Source organism: Rhizopus microsporus (genome assembly GCF_002708625.1).
Source record: "Rhizopus microsporus ATCC 52813 unplaced genomic scaffold scaffold_2, whole genome shotgun sequence".
Classification (NCBI taxonomy): Eukaryota; Fungi; Mucoromycota; class Mucoromycetes; order Mucorales; family Rhizopodaceae; genus Rhizopus; species Rhizopus microsporus.
Window position 1 is genome coordinate 1,453,925 of NW_019671917.1, and position 17,457 is coordinate 1,471,381.

The window sequence follows — 17,457 nt, forward strand, 5'->3', positions numbered from 1 at the left end:
CGTCTCCTTTTGCACGCATTTTATATGTGCCAATCATTTTTTCATACACGTCATAACTTTACCCTCTTTTAAGAGATACATGCTTAAACAGTCTGGGATATAGTCGAACAACTCTTGTACGGAAAGCTCTAGCCCTGTTGTTAGTCAATTGTTCATAGGCATATCCATTACTTAGATGAGATGGGAGGTTTGGTATGATAGCAAGAATAGCCTAGCTTATTTGAACTGCACTAGTAATCATCTGGGCTCTAAATGCGTCTTTGATGCTAAGAGTCATCTGATTGGCTGAAGGACATATAGTTATTTCAGTGGAGAGAAAGAGAGAAAAAAGGGCCATCAAGCAGATATTCGGATAATAGACTTTGTGCGTGTTATCATTAAATAGATCCAATGCAAAAATGAATTTTGCTATCTCCTTGATAGTGTCCCTTTTGATATCACACTCATTTTCTTCTAGTTCATCGGTAGCTGACTTTATCAGATACAGGCAAGATAAAGATTGATCTCTTTTTCTTTGTTTTTTATGCTTTTTGATCATCGAGAAGAACTTGAGCCTTTAGTAACAAAACGAAAGGACAACTGGAGATGGCTCATTTTGCTGTCTTTTTCGTTCTTTTCGTTTTCAAGTGCCTTAATGTTTGTGTCAACTGCTGATGAGTTGTGTGTCTCTTTTTTATACTTTTTTTTTGTTGAATAGGTGGATCACATTTGCACCATGTCTCTATATATTTACTCAGTATTACTTCCAAGTCACTAATACATACACCACAAATGCCATCAATTTCTTGTCTTCAATATACATGCTCATTTACCCTTTTGCCATTCAATTCACTTTCAAGTATTTTGAAGATCCAATACCTAATCATAAACCAGGAAGTGGACTTCGACGTGGTATTCTTATTGGAGCTATTTTAAATGCATTGGCTGGTTGTATACGATGGCTAGGTGCGGTACCTTCGCTCTATGGGTTCATTATATTATTTATAGGACAGACAATAGCTGCTGTTGGTAGATTTTATATACATATTACTTGTAAAGGAAAAGAAAGACTTGACATTATTTTTTATTTTTATAAAAGCACAAGTATTTATGCTTGCTATACCTCCTCAGCTGGCTGTCGCATGGTTTCCTGAAGATGAAGTCAACATTGCTACTTCAATAGCTGTTTCAGCTAATAACTTAGGTATTGGCGTAGGATGTGCCTTGACACCGATAATCGTGAAGCAATCCACTAGCAAAGTAGACATACCAAATTTACTCTTTATTCAGGTAAATGTGTTTATTTATATAAAAAAAACTATATATTACTAACTAATAAAAAGTGTATCATGTGTCTAATAGTTCTCTTCTTGATCTGGATCTCATTTGAACGACAGCCACCTTATTGGCGAAGGTAGATTGCTTTTACTTCTTTGCAAGTTGTTTATTAACCAAAGCTCAGTATGATGATCGGTATGAATTCTACCGAACAAGCTATTAAACTATGGAAACAAAAGGATTTTATCTACATGCTAGGTGCTTATAGTATCATCATGGGAGGACAATGTGCAATCATCACTTTGCTCGCACAGATACTCATTCCACCCTTTCATCTCCAAATGAATGAGAAATATGTCGGCATTTTAGGCGCTGTCATGCTCTTTGGTGGATCTTTCGCAAGTATTTCTACGGGCTATTATCTTGACAAGACATTAAAGTATAGGAAATCATGTACACTATTAGCACTCTTGTCTGCATTTACAATATTAGGACTGTACATTGCAACCGAAGTACAATCCTTAGTTGGCGTTGTGATAACATGGTAATACATGATATATGTTATGTGTAGCTGTATTAACTCAATTTGTATCAGCATTGGTTTTGGTATAGCTTCTTATGGTAGGCAGATCATCATAAACAACATTTTTTATAAACTTATTTTACTTTATGAATAGCCATTGCACCTGCTATTTTTCAATTTGCCAGTGAGCTATTTTATCCAATCAGCGAGATTATACCTACAGGCTATCTATTTACAGGAGGGAATATCGGAGGCGTCCTTTTGGTCGCACTGATGGGTTGGAGTGAAAATCCTGCAGATAGGTTCTCTATGCGATTGCCCATTGTTTGCTTAACACTAGCCATGTTTGCAAGTGTTTTCATGATGCTTCAAGTCAAAGGAACTCTTAAGCGAACAAGTCAAATACATTAATACCCCTCACACATAATAAATATTTATTTGATTTCACATTCATATACATCAATCGTTTGGTTCAATAATCCCAGTATAAGTTCGTCTTTTCCATCCGCATTCACGTCCCCCAGAGTTACTGCAAGTGGCCAGTCTAGTGTTTGTATGGTTGATATTTTCTAATTACAGTCTTATGAGTTCAAAAAGGTATATTCAATGCCTTTCTTTACCTCTCCATTTTGGAAAACAAGTACTTGATTCGAATGGCCTGTACATATTAAAAGATCTACTTCATACTCCTTGAGATCTGATGGTCTCCATCTTTGAATGTTTGTAATAGGAAAGTCAACCTTTATCCAAGGGTATATCTACAAACATTAATGGGAGTCAGCCATGATGCTCTGTTTGTGCTTTCTTTATGCTTACTTCAAAGTTAATCATGATATAGACATAGCCATCCTTCCCTCCTAATAGGATCTGCTGATCAATTAATTTCGTATGGCTCTCTCTGGCCTTACTGGTTGGCTTAAATCTTCGCATAGTATTCATATCAATAAAGTTTCCTGCACAAATCTAGAAATGATATAAATATGCCTTTCTTTGATCTACCAAAAACGCTGCTTACCGATTGAATGACTGCGGGTGTCTTTAATGACATAAATCTTTCACCATCCTGAATAAAGTGGACAAAGGGCCAACCATCACAGACAAGTAAACAGGCCATATCCATACCATATCTATCCTTCATAATGGCTGAAAGCATACATTGAACACTAGGCAATCTGCGACCTTTCTAAAGGAGAAAGATATATAAAGGGAAGGAGCTAGCATAAGTTATTGCCTTTTTTTTTTTTCTTCAGGTTGTATAATATTATTTATGTACCATTCCGATTGTAGATAACTTTAACGATTCTTCTGCTATATTTATTTTCCACAAGGCATCATGTTGTTGGAAACTAGTGACTACACCACTCATATCACCTGCGATAATCTCACATCCTCCAACTACCTTCAAAGTTAATATGAGCATAAAAGGTATATATATATAAATAATGCTAACCCAAGTCATTATATACAACAATATCCGTAATAGCCGAACCCAACTCCCTTTTACTCAAGATCTTTTGCCTTGAGAACAATGTAACAACACCATCGCAGTCACCAACGGCAAGATCCAATTCACCAAAGCCTGTTAGATCATGTAACTTGATGGCTTGAATAGATCCTCCTTTTGTTTCTAATAAGCATTCCACTGGCTATAAAGCATGTAATGTCAGCTCTCTAGTCCATACAGTGACTCTTGTTACCTTTGTTTGATTCAGAATAAGTACGCGTCCAGCTGTTGTGCCAATCAAGATGTCATTTTCTTCACTAAAGTCTTCCAAAAATGGCTTTCCAACAGCTAGACAATTGACAGAATCGTGTAACTTTGTCGACCACAACTTGTTGAATGCCAGTGTTTGTCGCATGTAAATGAAAAAAGAAAGAGAAAAGAAATAATTTTTCCTTTCTTTTTCTTCTTTTTTATTTGTGTGATAATCATGGATGACAAGGAAGTGATGGACTTAGGTTATATCACTTTTTTAATTGTGCAATTAGCTGTTTATCAGACTATATTTATAATATATGTATAGACTTGGAATTAGAACAAGAATTGACTAATGATGATGTTCAAGTTCCCGAAGAACCCATAATCGAATCTAATGTACAACTAGTCGGCGATGAACCCATAGATCGATTTGAAGCTTTACCTCGACCCACTGCCATTTATCTGCACGGTGTGAACGAGATGAGTACGGAGGATGTCAAGACATATGCCGGTCGTCCTGAAACATTACAAAAGGTTGAATGGATTGATGACAGTTCTTGTAAAAATGCGCATAGTTTTTTTTTTATATCTCTTCTTCTATTCACTCTTTTTTAATGATACTTATATCTTAGGCAATCTTGTATTCGATACAGCAGAGGATGCTAAAAAGGTGGCTGAAAGTATATTGATTGAAGTAACAGACATGGACCATAAAACCTTGCAAAAGGCTAAACCGTTTGTGTCTGATGACATCATCTGCGATCAATTATCGATTCGTATCGCAACAGATGAAGATATAAAACGACAAGGAGCCAGAGAAAGAAGCCGATATTACAAGATCTATGGCATTCAGAATGAAAAGTTGCCCAAAGACAAGGCAGAGGCTCGAAGAGAATTAATAGACAGGATGAGCAAAAACGGAGGAGATGGACGAAGTGTGTTTGAACGATTAGGAAACCGAGTGACTGAAGAAAGACCACGAGGCAGAGGACGAAGAGAAAGAAGGAGCAGTCGATCAGCCTCTCCTATTAAACGTGATATCCCTGACCACCTAAAGCAAAGATTAGGATCCAGAAGGGATGGTGATGATGAATAAAGGATTAGCCGTAAAATCAAAAAAAAAGGGAGGGACTATTTAATGTTTATTTTTGAATTTAAGTAAAGGTGCCAGTATTTCTAAAGGACCTGCCTTCTTCAAGAATTCATGTTGCATCAGTTCTTCAGCAGTAGCTCTTGATCGAACATCAACACATAAACAGACAGCCAAGAAACTCTTGAGTTCTTTAGAAAGCCTTTCTGGGTTCTTCAATGTAGGTGTACCATTCGTGGCGATCAAATAAAGGGCCTTCAAGGGCTCTTCATCCAAATAAGGAGGCTCGTTTTCGATCATTTCAATAGCCATGATACCAAGAGACCAAATGTCAACCTTGGCACCGTACTCCTTTTGCTTGACAACTTCAGGGGCCATCCAGTAAGGTGTACCTACCATAGTGGCACGCTTTCTTCTTTGATCAGTTAACTTGGCACAGAAACCAAAGTCACTGATCTTGACCTGACCATGAGCGTTCAGTAGAATGTTATCTGATTTGATATCTCTGTGGAGGATATTTTGACTGTGCAAGTGCAAAAGACCAGCCGTTGTCTATATAAACATTCATCAGCTTTTATTCTCCCCTTATTTATATAATTTACCTCATGACAAACAGTAGCAATCTGTTGCTCAGTCATGGTATTGTTATCAATCACATCTGTCAAGGCACCACCTTCCATATATTCCATGACGACCCAAAGATCATTGTTTCTAATCAAGAAGGAGTCCAAGTAGTTGACAATATTGGGATGTTGAGATTCCTTCATGACCAAGATTTCAGTGACAATCAAATCCTTACGGGGTTGGCTACTTAGATCCATTTGCTTAATGGCAACCTTGGTATTAGTAGCAAGTGATAAGGCAACATAAACAGATCCAGATGCACTATACAAATATAATGAGTTCTCTCTATTTCCCCCTTTTTGTATATCTATGAATTACCCTTGACCAACACGCTTCAGTTTTTTATAAGATTCATTTGGATCACCAGCAGTAACAACGTTTTCTATATGATAATGAGTTTCTTGTACATATACTTTTATCATGTTACTTTACTAAGATATTCCATCACTTGGGCCTCGTTCATCGTACTGATACGCTGCTCAACCTTCTTTTTAGGAGCAGATACTTGTTGAGCTGCTTTTTCTCTTTCACGCTGGGTTCTTTCTTGTTCTCTCAATTTCTTTTCCTTTTCACGCATTTCAATTTCCACTCGTTCACGTTCTCTCAAGACTCTTTCATCATGAGCAGAGAAACTTGTTGTACGAGCGGGAGTTCTCTGAGACTTGGAAGGCTCGGGTCTGGGATATCCCTAGCACGTTTTTTAAGTATGAGTTTAGTTTTAAAAATAGACCCCAGAAAAAAAGAAAAAACTTACAGGTGAAGGAGGTAGACGATCACTAGGTGAATAACGTGGATCAATGGGTGACTTGGGCTAATACAACAATGAAATGAGATGACTAACATAACGAAAAAAAAAAGTAGCCTTACACTCTTGATGGACAATTCATCCATCATGTCATGAATATCCTGAGGACGTCTAGCGATAGGTGGAGGAGGTGCAGGTCTAGGAGGTGCCGGTCTATGGGGTACTGGTTTGGTCTGTTTTGATTCTTGAATAAGAGCAGCCCAGCGATCATCACTCATTCTTTCGACAGCACCTTGTAAATTGGAAGTACCATATTCTTCTGCTTCTCGCTTTGTCTGCTCTGTATAAAATTCGAGTACATCCAAAACTGCTTGAGGATTCTTGGCAGCGTCTTCGGCCGTAATGGCTGAGCCTTTCAATAGCTTGGTCCATTGGTCAGGCAATCCCTGTAACACACATAATTAATTATGTATACACAATGAAATAATAAAGACTTACAGTAAATGCACCTGTATGTGGATCAAATCCAACATGAACCTCATGAACAAAATTGGTTGGTCCTGAAGCACCCACTGTCGATCTCTATCTTTTTTATTAGATTTGATGAATTAATTATATGTAAACTTACGTTATATATCTCATCCATCCAGGAATATAGTTCTCCATCATTTTTGCAAGCAATATAATATGTTTTGTCTTTAGTGGCAACTTCAAAGCAGTAAGGTTTCAAATCGGTTCGAGTGACTGAAGTGATTTCTTTTAAAAAGATGAGAGCAACACATTGTCCAGATTGCTATATAGAATTAGTATATATATAATCAGATGATGAAGTCATTACCTCATTTCTATGAAAAGTCAGAGCCTGATCTCTTAAAACACAGTATCGTTTTGACCAAATCCAGGCTCTCAAACCGTCTTCTTTGACATTCAAGTAACCTTCCTTTACGATTTCAGTCATAGGTATATAATCTACTGCTTATAAATAATAATAATAAAAAGAGAAAAGAAAGAGAAGGGGAGGATAGGAGAGAGAGAGGGGGAGTGTATATATATATATATTTTAGTGTGTGCGTATATATAAGTGAAGAAGGTGTGTATTTATACAAAAGAGAGAGAAAAGAAAGTTATTTCTTTTAAATGTCAAAATTGACTGTTTATAATTTCTTTGTTCTCTTTATGCAAGTTAATATTCAAGAACAATCAAAAAGATAGAGAAAAGAAGAAAAAAAAAGATAAAGATCATAGTCGGCCCCTAATTATAATTAATGTAGCACGCGGTCAATAAACTTTATTCCTTTTTCTGGCCTAGAAATCATTGATACTCCTCTTTTCTTTAATAATATTCATTTTGCTCCTTTCTTTAAAACGAAAGAAAGGGGGGAGGGTAGTAATGATCTTTTTCATCTCGTCCTCCCCCCTTTCTTTTCTTTCATTTACACATTGTGTCATCTTGTGTATTTAAAAGTGAACTTCGACTTTGTTTGTTTCACAATATTTTCTTTCTTTTTCTCTCTCTCTGCCTTTTTTTTTTGATTCTGTGATTCATTTAATAGAAACCATATAATATGGTTTCCATGACAACATAAATTCATTTTTCTATCAATGGTATCATATTTTTTTTTTTTTACAGAATTAGAAAATGAAAGAACAGAAATGTAAATAGTGTCATATAGACAAGTCTGTTTGTTTGTTGACTGTATTTATTCCTGAAGAATGTTACACAAATATGCTTGTTCCTGACTGATGCATTGTAACATTTCAAATGTTTACACATAGGAGAGTAAAAGGAGGGGGGGAGTGAGGTAGAGAAGATCTTTTTATATGTGTTTTTATACAAGGCGGGAATATAAAAAATAATATAAACATATACGAATTATTTGTGTGATTCAAACTTTGCCTTTTTCCCCCTTTTTTCTCTCTTCTAAAAGAATCTTTAACAACAAAAAAATTCTTTTCCCTTTTTTTTTCCTTCCCTTTATTTCATTCTTTTTTATTTGTCTTTTTTTAAAATGTCATTTATGCGAGCAGCACAGGCCATTAGAACGACAGGAGCCAATCTTGTCGGACTGTGGCGTCCGAGCTTTGTCAAAGTCGATGACCGATTTTATGTGTTTGGAGGTGGCGGACATACCGTGACAAATGACTTACACTTACTTGATTTGACAAACATGAAGTGGGAGAAAGTTCAAGTGAGTTGATGACGACATATCGATGAACAACATTAACATCATTTCTTAGAATGTGAAAGGCATTCCACCATGTAAAAGATATGGTCATACAGCTACCTTGTGGAATCATTGTATTGTTATATTTGGTAAATATGGCCTTGCAGCCTTTTAGTCAATTATCAAATCTAAGAAAAAGCCCTTCTACTGTAGGTGGATGTAATGAATCCCAAGAGTATTGTAATGACGTTCATATATTTGATATAGAAACATCAACATGGATTCAACCAGAGTTGAAGGACGTAGTACCTGCCAGATATTTACACAGTGCAGTTGTGTATGGCAATAAGTTATTTATTTATGGTGGATTTGCAAAGAACCCAGAGTGTAAGAAAAAGAAAAGGGGTAGATACGTTACTCATACTATGTGTACTACTTAGGTACATATGTTTTAGATGAATTGAGTGTATTAGATTTAACAACCTTTATGTGGACAAGATACCATGGTATACCCCCTCGCTACAACCACTCAGCTACTTTAATTGGACATAAAATGTATATTTATGCTGGTAAAGATGAACAGGGCAACACAGTCTCGGATCTGTTTGTTCTCAACCTCAATATACCTCCTTATACCCCTCACCTTGTCCTCAGTGGATCACGCCAGATGGTTTTATTAAAAAGTCAACACTTTTGTGAAGCTGTCTGTGGCAAACTAGTTGTCTTTGGAAAATACTTAACTGATTATTCAAAGCATGAAAATAATGTCTATGGTTTATGGATGCTTGATCTAGATACACTCGAATGGCATAGACAAGACTGTAACTCTTTGTTCGATACTGGTGGTTGGAATTACTTTACGATCATCACCAGTACTACCCCAGATCATGTCAGAATCAATAAATTGTTCTTTCTAGGCAATACAGATCAACATCGCCCTCAGGGTTATGACCATTTTAGGTAAGCTATCCCCTTTCTCTCTCTCCTTTTTTTTTGGCCATTTATAGACTAACCTCTTTTATACTGCAGAGATGCATTGGTCATTCATAGCGAGTTTCTGGGATTATATGATATACCTCAGGTTCAGTTCTCTTTGGAATTTTCAAAATTGTTAAACAACCCAGAGCTATCCGACTTCATCATCGTTCCATCCAACGGTCAAGAGCTGTATGTTCATCAAGTCATCCTTATCACGCGCTGGCCGCATTTCAGAAACATGTACACATCAGGCATGCTTGAATCGCAACAAAAGCGAATGGAAATACCCGAGAGCTACGAGGTCGTCTTGGCCTTTCTCAAATATTTGTACAATGATACATTGGACATGAACGAACCTTGCTCTGTTGTCTGCGACTTGCTTGTCCTAGCCAATATGTATCTCCTACACCGACTTAAAAAGATCTGCTGTGTTGTGCTCTATCGTCATCATTTGACAATTCAAAACTGCGGTTTGATCTTTGAGAAATCCATTATGGCAGAAGAGACAGGGCTCAAATTGCTCGTGTTGGATTTTATGTTTAAACATTATGGTGCCGTTCTCAAGTCAAATGTTCTCTTACAGATGCCACCCTTTGCTCGACAAGAATTTTTGGAAGCAGTGCCAGATGAGGCCATATTAGAGGTCAACCATCGATTTATTACGACGCGTTCGATACCAAGATCTATCACTTCTACACTTCAGTTATCTGCAAATAGACACAATATAAAATTTAATAGTAGTACTGATATCAGTACTATTGCTTCCACCGGTACTATTATTAGTAGAAATATCAGCAATCACAACAACAGCAACAATAGTAGTAGCAGCAGTAGTAGCAGTACCGCCACCACCACCAACAGTAGCAGCAATAGTAATAATAATAGTAATAGCAATAATGACAGTAGAATATTTCAAAGAGAATCAATAAGTAGGCTTTTACGTAGTCATGACAGTGAAGAAACATTGGTATCTTAATTCAATAAATAGAAGTGGCTGCCATTTTTTTTTTAAAAAACAGTTTTTATTATCACACGTCTTTCTACCAAGCAGCTTCATTAGAATTTAATAAGAGTGTAAAAGACTAGGAGATGTTACTAAACAAAGATGTGTGTGTATTATCAATATTTACTTGTTTTTCTTCTGGTATCACATTATGATTCTCTTGTATTAAATGTTCATTATCGTCACTAATACTACTATTACTACTGTCTGTACTACTGTCCTCATTATTATCTGCTTGAGGAAGAGGCGGTATATATCCATCCAAGTATCTATATGAACTATTTACTGGTTGCGTGATCAGCTCCTTATTACTATGATCTTCTTCTTCTTCTTTTGATGGCTTTAGTAAAACATGTTTATATATAACGGATGCCCCATTTGAATGAGGATTTTGTAGCCAATACAAGATGAATAGTTTGTAAAGGTTATATTTCCTTTTTGGCAACAGGTTAGAGTCTACCCAATGATCCAGCACTACACATACACACATTAATAACTTGTAAATGATAATTGTAACAAAACAAATAATAACCTTGAAAGCTCCCATAGATCATCCAATAAGTCAACCAACTGTTCAGTTCCTCAGTTGTACCCTCTCTCTGTCGAATCAAGTTCCAACTACACTGTATTGGATAAAGAACACCGACAAGTGTCAAGACGAGCCTTGTTGATCGTCTATAGAGTCTGGTTGCCAAGTAACTTAGACTGGTTGTCAGTGAAAAGAATACGATGACAGGGTGGATCTTGCGAATGAGAAAGCGATAGATAATGGTGCGATTGTAGATCCCCTCTAGTGTTTCTATTCTATCCAACATTGACCTTGATATTGGTCTTGTCATAAAGCATAGGTTGATAGGTGACTGGTCTTCTATTACACGAAACCATCGGTCGATGATGCTGGAAGCCTCTTCATGAGAAGGCATTTGAATTAAAAGTAAAGGGAAAAATATGTGCGATAATAATAAAATTGGTGTCGCTTTTTGAAATCTCTTATCGCATGTGAAAGCTTACTCGCATGATTGAATCTTTTTGTCAATTAGAAGCAAAGTAAGAATGAAGTAGTTTTATCTCAATATTGATTGACTTATCTCAAAAATAAGTTCAGACCACCATGTCTTCTTTTTATTGGGTAATCATCAGTTTAACATAATAAAACATATGCAGTTACAGTAAGAACCGCCGTATGACAATCTACTATGGACACATTAAAATAAAAGCAAGATCTAATGTATAGATTCAATTCCTCTTTTTTGATGATCAAATTGCTTGTGAAGCTCTCTTTAACTATGGTTTTTTTTTATTACCCCTTGAAGGGTTGTCTAAATTGAAACAGCGCCTTAAGAAAAAAAAAAAAAGAAAAAACACTGACAGGTCAAAAAAAATTACCCTTTCATTCTTTTGACAGCCCCATGTTGCGTCGTATACTTGGATCAACCCTCTTAAAGACGAAATCACCTTTTGTACCTCAATTGCTACCTATTTGCTTTCAACAACAACGTTTTGCAGTAAGAAAGAATGAAATAAAAAAAAAGAATGATGGACTGATGCTATATATTCCTCCCTAGGGTCACAACAAATGGAGTAAAGTGAAGCATGTCAAGGGAGCAAAAGATGCCAAAAAGAGTTTATTATATTCTAAAATATCACTCGAAATCGTTTCAGCTGCAAAGACAGGAGGACCTGACCCTTTGTTAAATAACCGACTCGCTGCTGCACTGAACAGAGCCAAGGCAGCCAGTATGCCAAAGGATAGTATTGAAAATGCATTAAAGAAGGTAAATACGATAGAGTCTTACCGATTAGGGACTTCATCTGTATATTATAGGCAACAGACAAAAATAAGGATGACCTTGAACATGTACAGTACGAATGTATGGGTCCAGGAGGTATTGCGCTTATTGTGTAAGTTCCCTGATTTGTATTTTATGTGAATGGATCACTTAAATGTGTCTTAGTGAGGCTCTGACTGATAAGAAATCACGCACGGTAAAAGAAGTGAAGGAAGTCATCAATCGAGTAGGTGGTTCAGTTTCCTCTGTAGGCTACTTGTTTGAGAAAAAGGGACGAGTTGTGTTCACACCAGGAGAATCCAATCATTCGTTTGAACAGATCATGGATGTTGCAATTGAGTCAGGTGTGGAGGATATTGAAGAAGGAGAGGATAACCTGATTGAAATCACCTGCGAGTTTCCTGAACTGAACTCGGTCTCAAAGACACTGATGAATCAAAAATACGAAGTACAGCAGATTGAGGCAACGTATGTTCCAACCAGTGTGGTGGAAGTGAATGATAAGGAAACAGTGGAGTTGGTGACAAAATGTTTAGAAGATATGGAAGACCTACAAGATGTTGTAAAAGTACATACAAATGCAGTTGTTCAAAACTGATTTATTTAATAATAAAATATGCTTAAAAGTATTGTCCTAATGATCCTTCTTTTCGTAATTCTGGATGGTTAGCCACAACATAGTAAGTATGCAATAGCAAATGAGGGAATCTTGCTGTAAAGTAATACAAGAATTGATTCGGTGGCTCTCCATAGACCTTTTTCACTTGATCTGGTAAATCTTGCCAGTGATGTTTCTTTACAAAGGGATTAACAAAAAATTACCTGATTATTATAGTTTATGCCTTACCTTATTCCGTAGAGCTCTTAATAGATCTCTTACTCGCTTACCATCGTACTTTCTAAACTTGCCTAAATCATTGGCTACCACACGATCAATCCTTCGATACCAATCTCCTCCAATCACTTTGTCTGCGCCAGATTCCAGCTCTAGCAACAACGGAGAAGGTGGGTCACGTTCCTCAACCTCAAATCGATCCGATGCATCTTGTAAAAATGAAAGCCGCTTAGACGTAGTCCAAAAGAATGGATGTGACAGAATAGCATCTGCTGTTGGTCTAAAATATGCATTGGTTAGCAATAGAAGAGGACTAACTACAGAGCTGCATACCTTGCTTTAGGGTCAGTTGATATCATTCGTTCCACCAAATCCTTTGCTTCTACTCCATCTTCACCCATAGAATCCAACTTGCTCAGGTCATATATGTTGTTTAATATATTATTTTCCCGTCCAAACCGATTACCAAATGGATGATCACCTCGGCTGAGCACATAATAAAACACACAGCCTGCCGAAAATATATCGATCGCTCGCGTGGCCTTCACGCGACGACCCATCATCATATTTGGATCCGTTACGAGTGATGACGAGCTATTGCTTGTATCCGAGATCTCCGTTGCCAGTGCACCTGCCAGTAACTCAGGTGCTCTCCAGCCTGATGTGCCTGCAGGTGATGCTGCCGTGTAATTAAAACTGCTCTGCTCTCCGTCCAGCTTCTTGCAGAGTCCAAAATCAGAGATAAGAATACGCATGGATGATGCGTGTTTGGTTCGGTGCTTGGTAGGTGCCAGAAGAATATTATGCGGCTTGATATCACGATGCACGATTTTGAGAGAATGCAGGTACTGAAGTCCACTGGTGATTTGGAAAAGAATATCGGCTGGATTCATGGCATCGCATAATTGCAAATTTGTAATTGATAAGGTGCGCTCCATGTAGTCATTCAGCGAGCCATAGCAGAGTTCGAGTGCAATATACAAGAACCGATCGGATTGCTCCTTGTAAAAATATCGGACCACGTTCGGATGGTCGTCACTTTCCTGCAAGAGCTGGACTTCTTTTAATGCAACGTCATAGAAATCGACCAAGAGTCTCTTGACGGCTACGTCTCTACCGTCAAATTTGCCTTTATATACTACTGTACCATGACTTCCATAACCTACAGAATATACGAGCGTAAGATGACATTTGATCTTAAAGCGAGAACTTACCAAGTACGGTTTCTGATATTTCCAATACTGTTGACTTGGATTGTTTAAAGTTTTCAAGATCCAATCCATTAGATACAGTTTTAACTACTGCAATTTTTGTTTCTGCTTGTGGTGCCTTCGTTTCCTCCTCCTTCTTTTCCTTTCGCTCATCGTTTTCTGTCTTCTCTTGGTCTGTCTTGGCTTTTTCTTCTTGCTCATTTGATATCTTGATTCCACTACTACTACCTTGTTTTAATATCTCAACACTGCCCATCGTGATACTCTTTCTGACTCGTTTAATCTTTTCTTTTTGTTCTTGAATGGCAGCAGCGATTCTAGCCTTTGTCTTTTTCACCTTGGCCTTCTTCTTTTGGATTTGCTTCCATTTGGGAAGCACCTTGACTTCATAGAACGTGACCATGCGGTCTCGATAGACGTAAACAAACACAGCGCCGACAAGCATATAACTCTTCCAGAACTTGCCAAAGCCATTATAAAAGAACCCTGTCTTGGTCTCGCGGTGAACATATCCATCTCTCATCTCGTCCTGGTCTGAGTCATCCGTGTGGTCGTCCTGGTCGGTATCTTCGTCATCAAAGGTCAGTTTCTGATAAGGAGAATCAATGACGGTGTTTTGGACGACATGTTGACCAATGATACACTTGATGTGATTTTGGCAGCCACGACAACAGCTAGGGTGAGGCTGCACCTGTGTCCATTCAGCTTGCGAGGTATTCGGTAGGGGCCCGTCAATTGTCAGATTCGGAAGTTCATCCGGGCTTCGGCCGGTGTACATGGAGGACCACTCAGAGAGTTGCATCAATGGATAATACTTGGTCGACATGGCGTACAAGCTGTCTTCGTGGACGCCAACATAGGCAGTGACAAGATCCCTTGATCTGTTCCTGAGTCGAAGTACATTGCCTATGATGCTTCTGTCTAATGAGATAGGCGGTTCATGTTTACAAAGTACGATACTATCTGCTTGACGATAGACATCAAATACACCAACGACGGGATAGGGTAGATCTTTTGCCCACCCTTTTTTGCCTAAATTGAAACAATAAGTACGTCTCTTTTTTATGAGCCATATTTTCCTTGACTTTACCAGTTAGCACATTGAAGGCCATAATGGATCGATCGGTACCAGGTGTGATATAGATATCAGAGGAGGCTTTGCTCAGAGGTATATCATTGTCTAATCTGTTGGGTATGTATTCACTGTATGTTATGTTTAATAATTTACGGCTGTTATCATCATAAATGACTACTTTATATTCTGTATAAAGAGAAGATGAGTCAAAGTGAATAAAACAATGGCTATTAAAATACCATTTCTGCCAATAAAAATCGTTCCAGGGCCTAGTTTCTTTCTAGACAAAATATGACTATAGCCTTGTTTGCTAGAATCAAACTGCTGTAATATTTTCCCTGTTCGAGGATCGATAGCAATCATGACTGTATTTTTTCCGCCAATGTAGTTGATACCATCTGCTGTACGAATGGGTGCTTTATCTGCAATATCTTTAATTGAAAAAGGAAGTTTCTATAGTAACAAATGAATATGAACATATATATTAAGTGTTTGTATATTCAGTATTTTACCTTGAGTGGTCTTCCATCACCATAAATATACAAGTTGCCACCGTCTTGTGGCTCAATAATATAATATACATCTTGTTGCAAGTCTTTATCATCTTCTTTTATGCTGTCATCGACTTTGCTTTTCTTGTTTTTAATTTTAAGAATATCGTTTTCTTGAACCTCGGGTTCATGTACTTCTGGTACAAAATCATTAAACAATCCACTATATCCTTCTTCATTATAATCATCGTCGTCGTCATCGTCGTCGTCACTATCGTCATACAGTTTCATCTCGTGCGTTTTAAACTGAGAGTCTGCTTTAATCAATGAACTTCTTTGTCCGCCTTGTAAAGTCCAATAAGACGTTCCGTCATATCTGTCCATGCCTCGTATTGAACCATCCAAAGTGAAGACAAGGATAAGGTCTGTCGGTAATAATTCTGCTTCCTTTTGTATAGGTGACTCAAGCAAGTGTGGTTTTGAATAAGGTTCAAGTTCATAATGAGACTTGCATTCGACACAATAGATTGCCAAGAGAGAAAGGAGTATTAAGGCAGAAAAGGTAAACCAATGAAATAAAGAATGAGTACTTGTCCTGAAAGATCTAACCATTAGCACCATCCATAGACAAACTATACACACACACTTTTTTTAATATAAAAAAAAATAGAAAAAAAAAAAAGAAAGACTTGGAAAAAAAAAAGATTTTTTATTATGTTTGTGTGTGCGCTTAAAGATGGGCGCACATGTGAGAATGAGCGGAGATGCTTTACTTATTGTCTCTGCTGCTGTTGTTCTGGTTGTTGTTGGTCATCACGCCTATCATCATAGCTGCGGTAGTCTCTTCTAGGACGTCTGTCATAACGTTGTTCATCACGATAAGGGGATCTTGCACGGCGGTCATCTCTACGATATCTGTTTTCTTTAAAGAGAAAAAGAGTGTAAGATATATATGTGTGTATACATTCATTCACTTACCAAGTCAAATAAAAATGAACCAAGCACAGAAGAGATGAGGATAATATATATATATACAAAATAATGGCATTGGGTCAGGGCACATCGTTCTCTCTCTTTTTTCATTCTCTCTTCTTGAGAATCGGTATAAGCAAAAAGGTTCTCTCTCTCAGCATATTATGCTTTGGGGGGGCTTCATTTTACTTGGTACTGATGCCCAAAAAGAAAGCTCATTTTTTAATATACCTTCTATCATAGGGTCTTGGGCGGTATCTTTGACGACTACGATCTTTACAATCTCTTGCAAAATGACCTACAATAATGTAAGCTATCTATTTTTATACATATTATTTTCATGAGAAAAAAAAAACAAACTTGCCTGATTTTCCGCAGTGATAACATTCATTATCGGATGGTCTCTTACCACCGTTCTTGGCCCATTCAACCACAAGTTCCTAAAGGGGGTGACAATAATTTATATGCAAAGGACAAACAGGGGGGACTTATGTGGACTTTACGGCAATAGATTCGTGCATTCCTTTCATGGCATCTTCAGCATCACGTTTGTCATCAAACTCTACAAAACCAAATCCCTCTAGAGATGTACCAGATTAGAACCAATCATTGTAATCTCTATAATAAAAACAAACCTCTCTTGACTTCAAAGCGAGTAATCTTGCCATATTTTGAGAAGGCATCTTCAAGTTCACGCTAACGGAATGATATATATACATACATATTTCTAGAAAGTGGAAAGGAAAGGGCTATTTACATTGTTCATATCTCTTGGGATTCTAGCAACAAAGAGGGCCATATTGATTATTATTATTTTTTTAAAGAAAGAAAAAAGGGAAAAAAATATAAAAAAGAAAAAAATTCTTATCCCCGTTCTTGATACATTTTATATGTTGTGTGACCTAATCAAGTGTGCTAGATAAATAGTGAAAGGATATGAAGAGAGAGAGAGTCATGTACGAAAGGGATCTTGTGTCTATATAAGCTCTTATTCTTTTT

General features: G+C 37.3%; 10 protein-coding genes across 10 annotated transcripts; 4 read left to right on the forward strand and 6 right to left on the reverse strand.

Moving 5' to 3' along the window:
• Positions 1–271: 271 nt before the first annotated feature.
• RHIMIDRAFT_62046 (MFS general substrate transporter) lies at positions 272–2,546 on the forward strand. Its single transcript, XM_023615473.1, has 7 exons — positions 272–636; positions 698–1,008; positions 1,079–1,269; positions 1,323–1,393; positions 1,442–1,801; positions 1,853–1,878; positions 1,935–2,546. Exons 1-7 carry the CDS (start codon positions 524–526, stop codon positions 2,189–2,191), a joined length of 1,329 nt encoding a protein of 442 aa, XP_023470156.1. The 5' UTR covers positions 272–523; the 3' UTR covers positions 2,192–2,546.
• RHIMIDRAFT_234047 (uncharacterized protein) lies at positions 2,215–3,639 on the reverse strand (the record flags this gene model as incomplete). Its single annotated transcript, XM_023608086.1, has 7 exons — positions 2,215–2,349; positions 2,401–2,538; positions 2,597–2,743; positions 2,796–2,963; positions 3,054–3,175; positions 3,231–3,426; positions 3,478–3,639. The coding sequence occupies 7 exons, from the start codon at positions 3,637–3,639 to the stop codon at positions 2,215–2,217; spliced, it is 1,068 nt and encodes a 355-aa protein (XP_023470157.1).
• A 72-nt stretch (positions 3,640–3,711) lies between these two features.
• Positions 3,712–4,575, forward strand: RHIMIDRAFT_246979 (uncharacterized protein; the record flags this gene model as incomplete). Its single annotated transcript, XM_023610368.1, has 3 exons — positions 3,712–3,739; positions 3,805–4,038; positions 4,112–4,575. 3 exons carry the CDS (start codon positions 3,712–3,714, stop codon positions 4,573–4,575), a joined length of 726 nt encoding a protein of 241 aa, XP_023470158.1.
• A 39-nt stretch (positions 4,576–4,614) lies between these two features.
• On the reverse strand, positions 4,615–6,896 carry RHIMIDRAFT_234049 (Pkinase-domain-containing protein; the record flags this gene model as incomplete). The annotated part of the gene is made up of 9 exons (XM_023608087.1): positions 4,615–5,121; positions 5,172–5,454; positions 5,512–5,575; positions 5,626–5,881; positions 5,948–6,004; positions 6,061–6,384; positions 6,437–6,520; positions 6,567–6,731; positions 6,777–6,896. The coding sequence occupies 9 exons, from the start codon at positions 6,894–6,896 to the stop codon at positions 4,615–4,617; spliced, it is 1,860 nt and encodes a 619-aa protein (XP_023470159.1).
• An 825-nt stretch (positions 6,897–7,721) lies between these two features.
• Positions 7,722–10,163, forward strand: RHIMIDRAFT_62115 (galactose oxidase). The gene is made up of 5 exons (XM_023615474.1): positions 7,722–8,127; positions 8,177–8,252; positions 8,317–8,490; positions 8,544–9,063; positions 9,133–10,163. Exons 1-5 carry the CDS (start codon positions 7,948–7,950, stop codon positions 10,055–10,057), a joined length of 1,875 nt encoding a protein of 624 aa, XP_023470160.1. The 5' UTR covers positions 7,722–7,947; the 3' UTR covers positions 10,058–10,163.
• Positions 10,122–11,007, reverse strand: RHIMIDRAFT_234051 (uncharacterized protein; the record flags this gene model as incomplete). Its single annotated transcript, XM_023608088.1, has 3 exons — positions 10,122–10,163; positions 10,212–10,558; positions 10,617–11,007. The coding sequence occupies 3 exons, from the start codon at positions 11,005–11,007 to the stop codon at positions 10,122–10,124; spliced, it is 780 nt and encodes a 259-aa protein (XP_023470161.1).
• Positions 11,008–11,493: 486 nt separating this feature from the next.
• On the forward strand, positions 11,494–12,472 carry RHIMIDRAFT_246982 (glucose-1-phosphate adenylyltransferase; the record flags this gene model as incomplete). The annotated part of the gene is made up of 4 exons (XM_023610369.1): positions 11,494–11,589; positions 11,650–11,859; positions 11,910–11,986; positions 12,040–12,472. 4 exons carry the CDS (start codon positions 11,494–11,496, stop codon positions 12,470–12,472), a joined length of 816 nt encoding a protein of 271 aa, XP_023470162.1.
• A 22-nt stretch (positions 12,473–12,494) lies between these two features.
• Positions 12,495–13,992, reverse strand: RHIMIDRAFT_197222 (kinase-like protein; the record flags this gene model as incomplete). The annotated part of the gene is made up of 4 exons (XM_023606182.1): positions 12,495–12,668; positions 12,722–12,989; positions 13,043–13,251; positions 13,291–13,992. The coding sequence occupies 4 exons, from the start codon at positions 13,990–13,992 to the stop codon at positions 12,495–12,497; spliced, it is 1,353 nt and encodes a 450-aa protein (XP_023470163.1).
• RHIMIDRAFT_62160 (uncharacterized protein) lies at positions 13,867–14,957 on the reverse strand. Its single transcript, XM_023615475.1, has 3 exons — positions 14,195–14,957; positions 13,924–14,141; positions 13,867–13,871 (listed from the first exon to the last, which is right to left on the reverse strand). Exons 1-2 carry the CDS (start codon positions 14,744–14,746, stop codon positions 14,139–14,141), a joined length of 555 nt encoding a protein of 184 aa, XP_023470164.1. The 5' UTR covers positions 14,747–14,957; the 3' UTR covers positions 13,867–13,871; positions 13,924–14,138.
• A 1,215-nt stretch (positions 14,958–16,172) lies between these two features.
• On the reverse strand, positions 16,173–17,286 carry RHIMIDRAFT_266144 (uncharacterized protein). The gene is made up of 6 exons (XM_023611879.1): positions 17,216–17,286; positions 17,094–17,154; positions 16,962–17,038; positions 16,823–16,898; positions 16,690–16,756; positions 16,173–16,401 (listed from the first exon to the last, which is right to left on the reverse strand). The coding sequence occupies exons 1-6, from the start codon at positions 17,255–17,257 to the stop codon at positions 16,260–16,262; spliced, it is 465 nt and encodes a 154-aa protein (XP_023470165.1). The 5' UTR covers positions 17,258–17,286; the 3' UTR covers positions 16,173–16,259.
• Positions 17,287–17,457: the final 171 nt, after the last annotated feature.

Coding starts and splice junctions, on each gene's coding strand:
- RHIMIDRAFT_266144 (XM_023611879.1), bottom strand. CDS start 17,257: ATGGCCCTCTTTGTTGCTAGAATCCCAAGAGATATGAACAAT. Junction 17,039..17,093: donor TCGCTTTGAAGTCAAGAGAG/GTTTGTTTTTAT, acceptor GTACATCTCTAG/AGGGATTTGGTTTTGTAGAG. Junction 16,757..16,822: donor TTATCACTGCGGAAAATCAG/GCAAGTTTGTTT, acceptor ACATTATTGTAG/GTCATTTTGCAAGAGATTGT.
- RHIMIDRAFT_62046 (XM_023615473.1), top strand. CDS start 524: ATGCTTTTTGATCATCGAGAAGAACTTGAGCCTTTAGTAACAAAACGA. Junction 1,009..1,078: donor ACAGACAATAGCTGCTGTTG/GTAGATTTTATA, acceptor TTTTTATAAAAG/CACAAGTATTTATGCTTGCT. Junction 1,802..1,852: donor GTTGGCGTTGTGATAACATG/GTAATACATGAT, acceptor AATTTGTATCAG/CATTGGTTTTGGTATAGCTT.
- RHIMIDRAFT_62115 (XM_023615474.1), top strand. CDS start 7,948: ATGTCATTTATGCGAGCAGCACAGGCCATTAGAACGACAGGAGCCAAT. Junction 8,253..8,316: donor TCATTGTATTGTTATATTTG/GTAAATATGGCC, acceptor CTTCTACTGTAG/GTGGATGTAATGAATCCCAA. Junction 8,491..8,543: donor ATTTGCAAAGAACCCAGAGT/GTAAGAAAAAGA, acceptor TGTACTACTTAG/GTACATATGTTTTAGATGAA.
- RHIMIDRAFT_62160 (XM_023615475.1), bottom strand. CDS start 14,746: ATGTCGACCAAGTATTATCCATTGATGCAACTCTCTGAGTGGTCCTCC.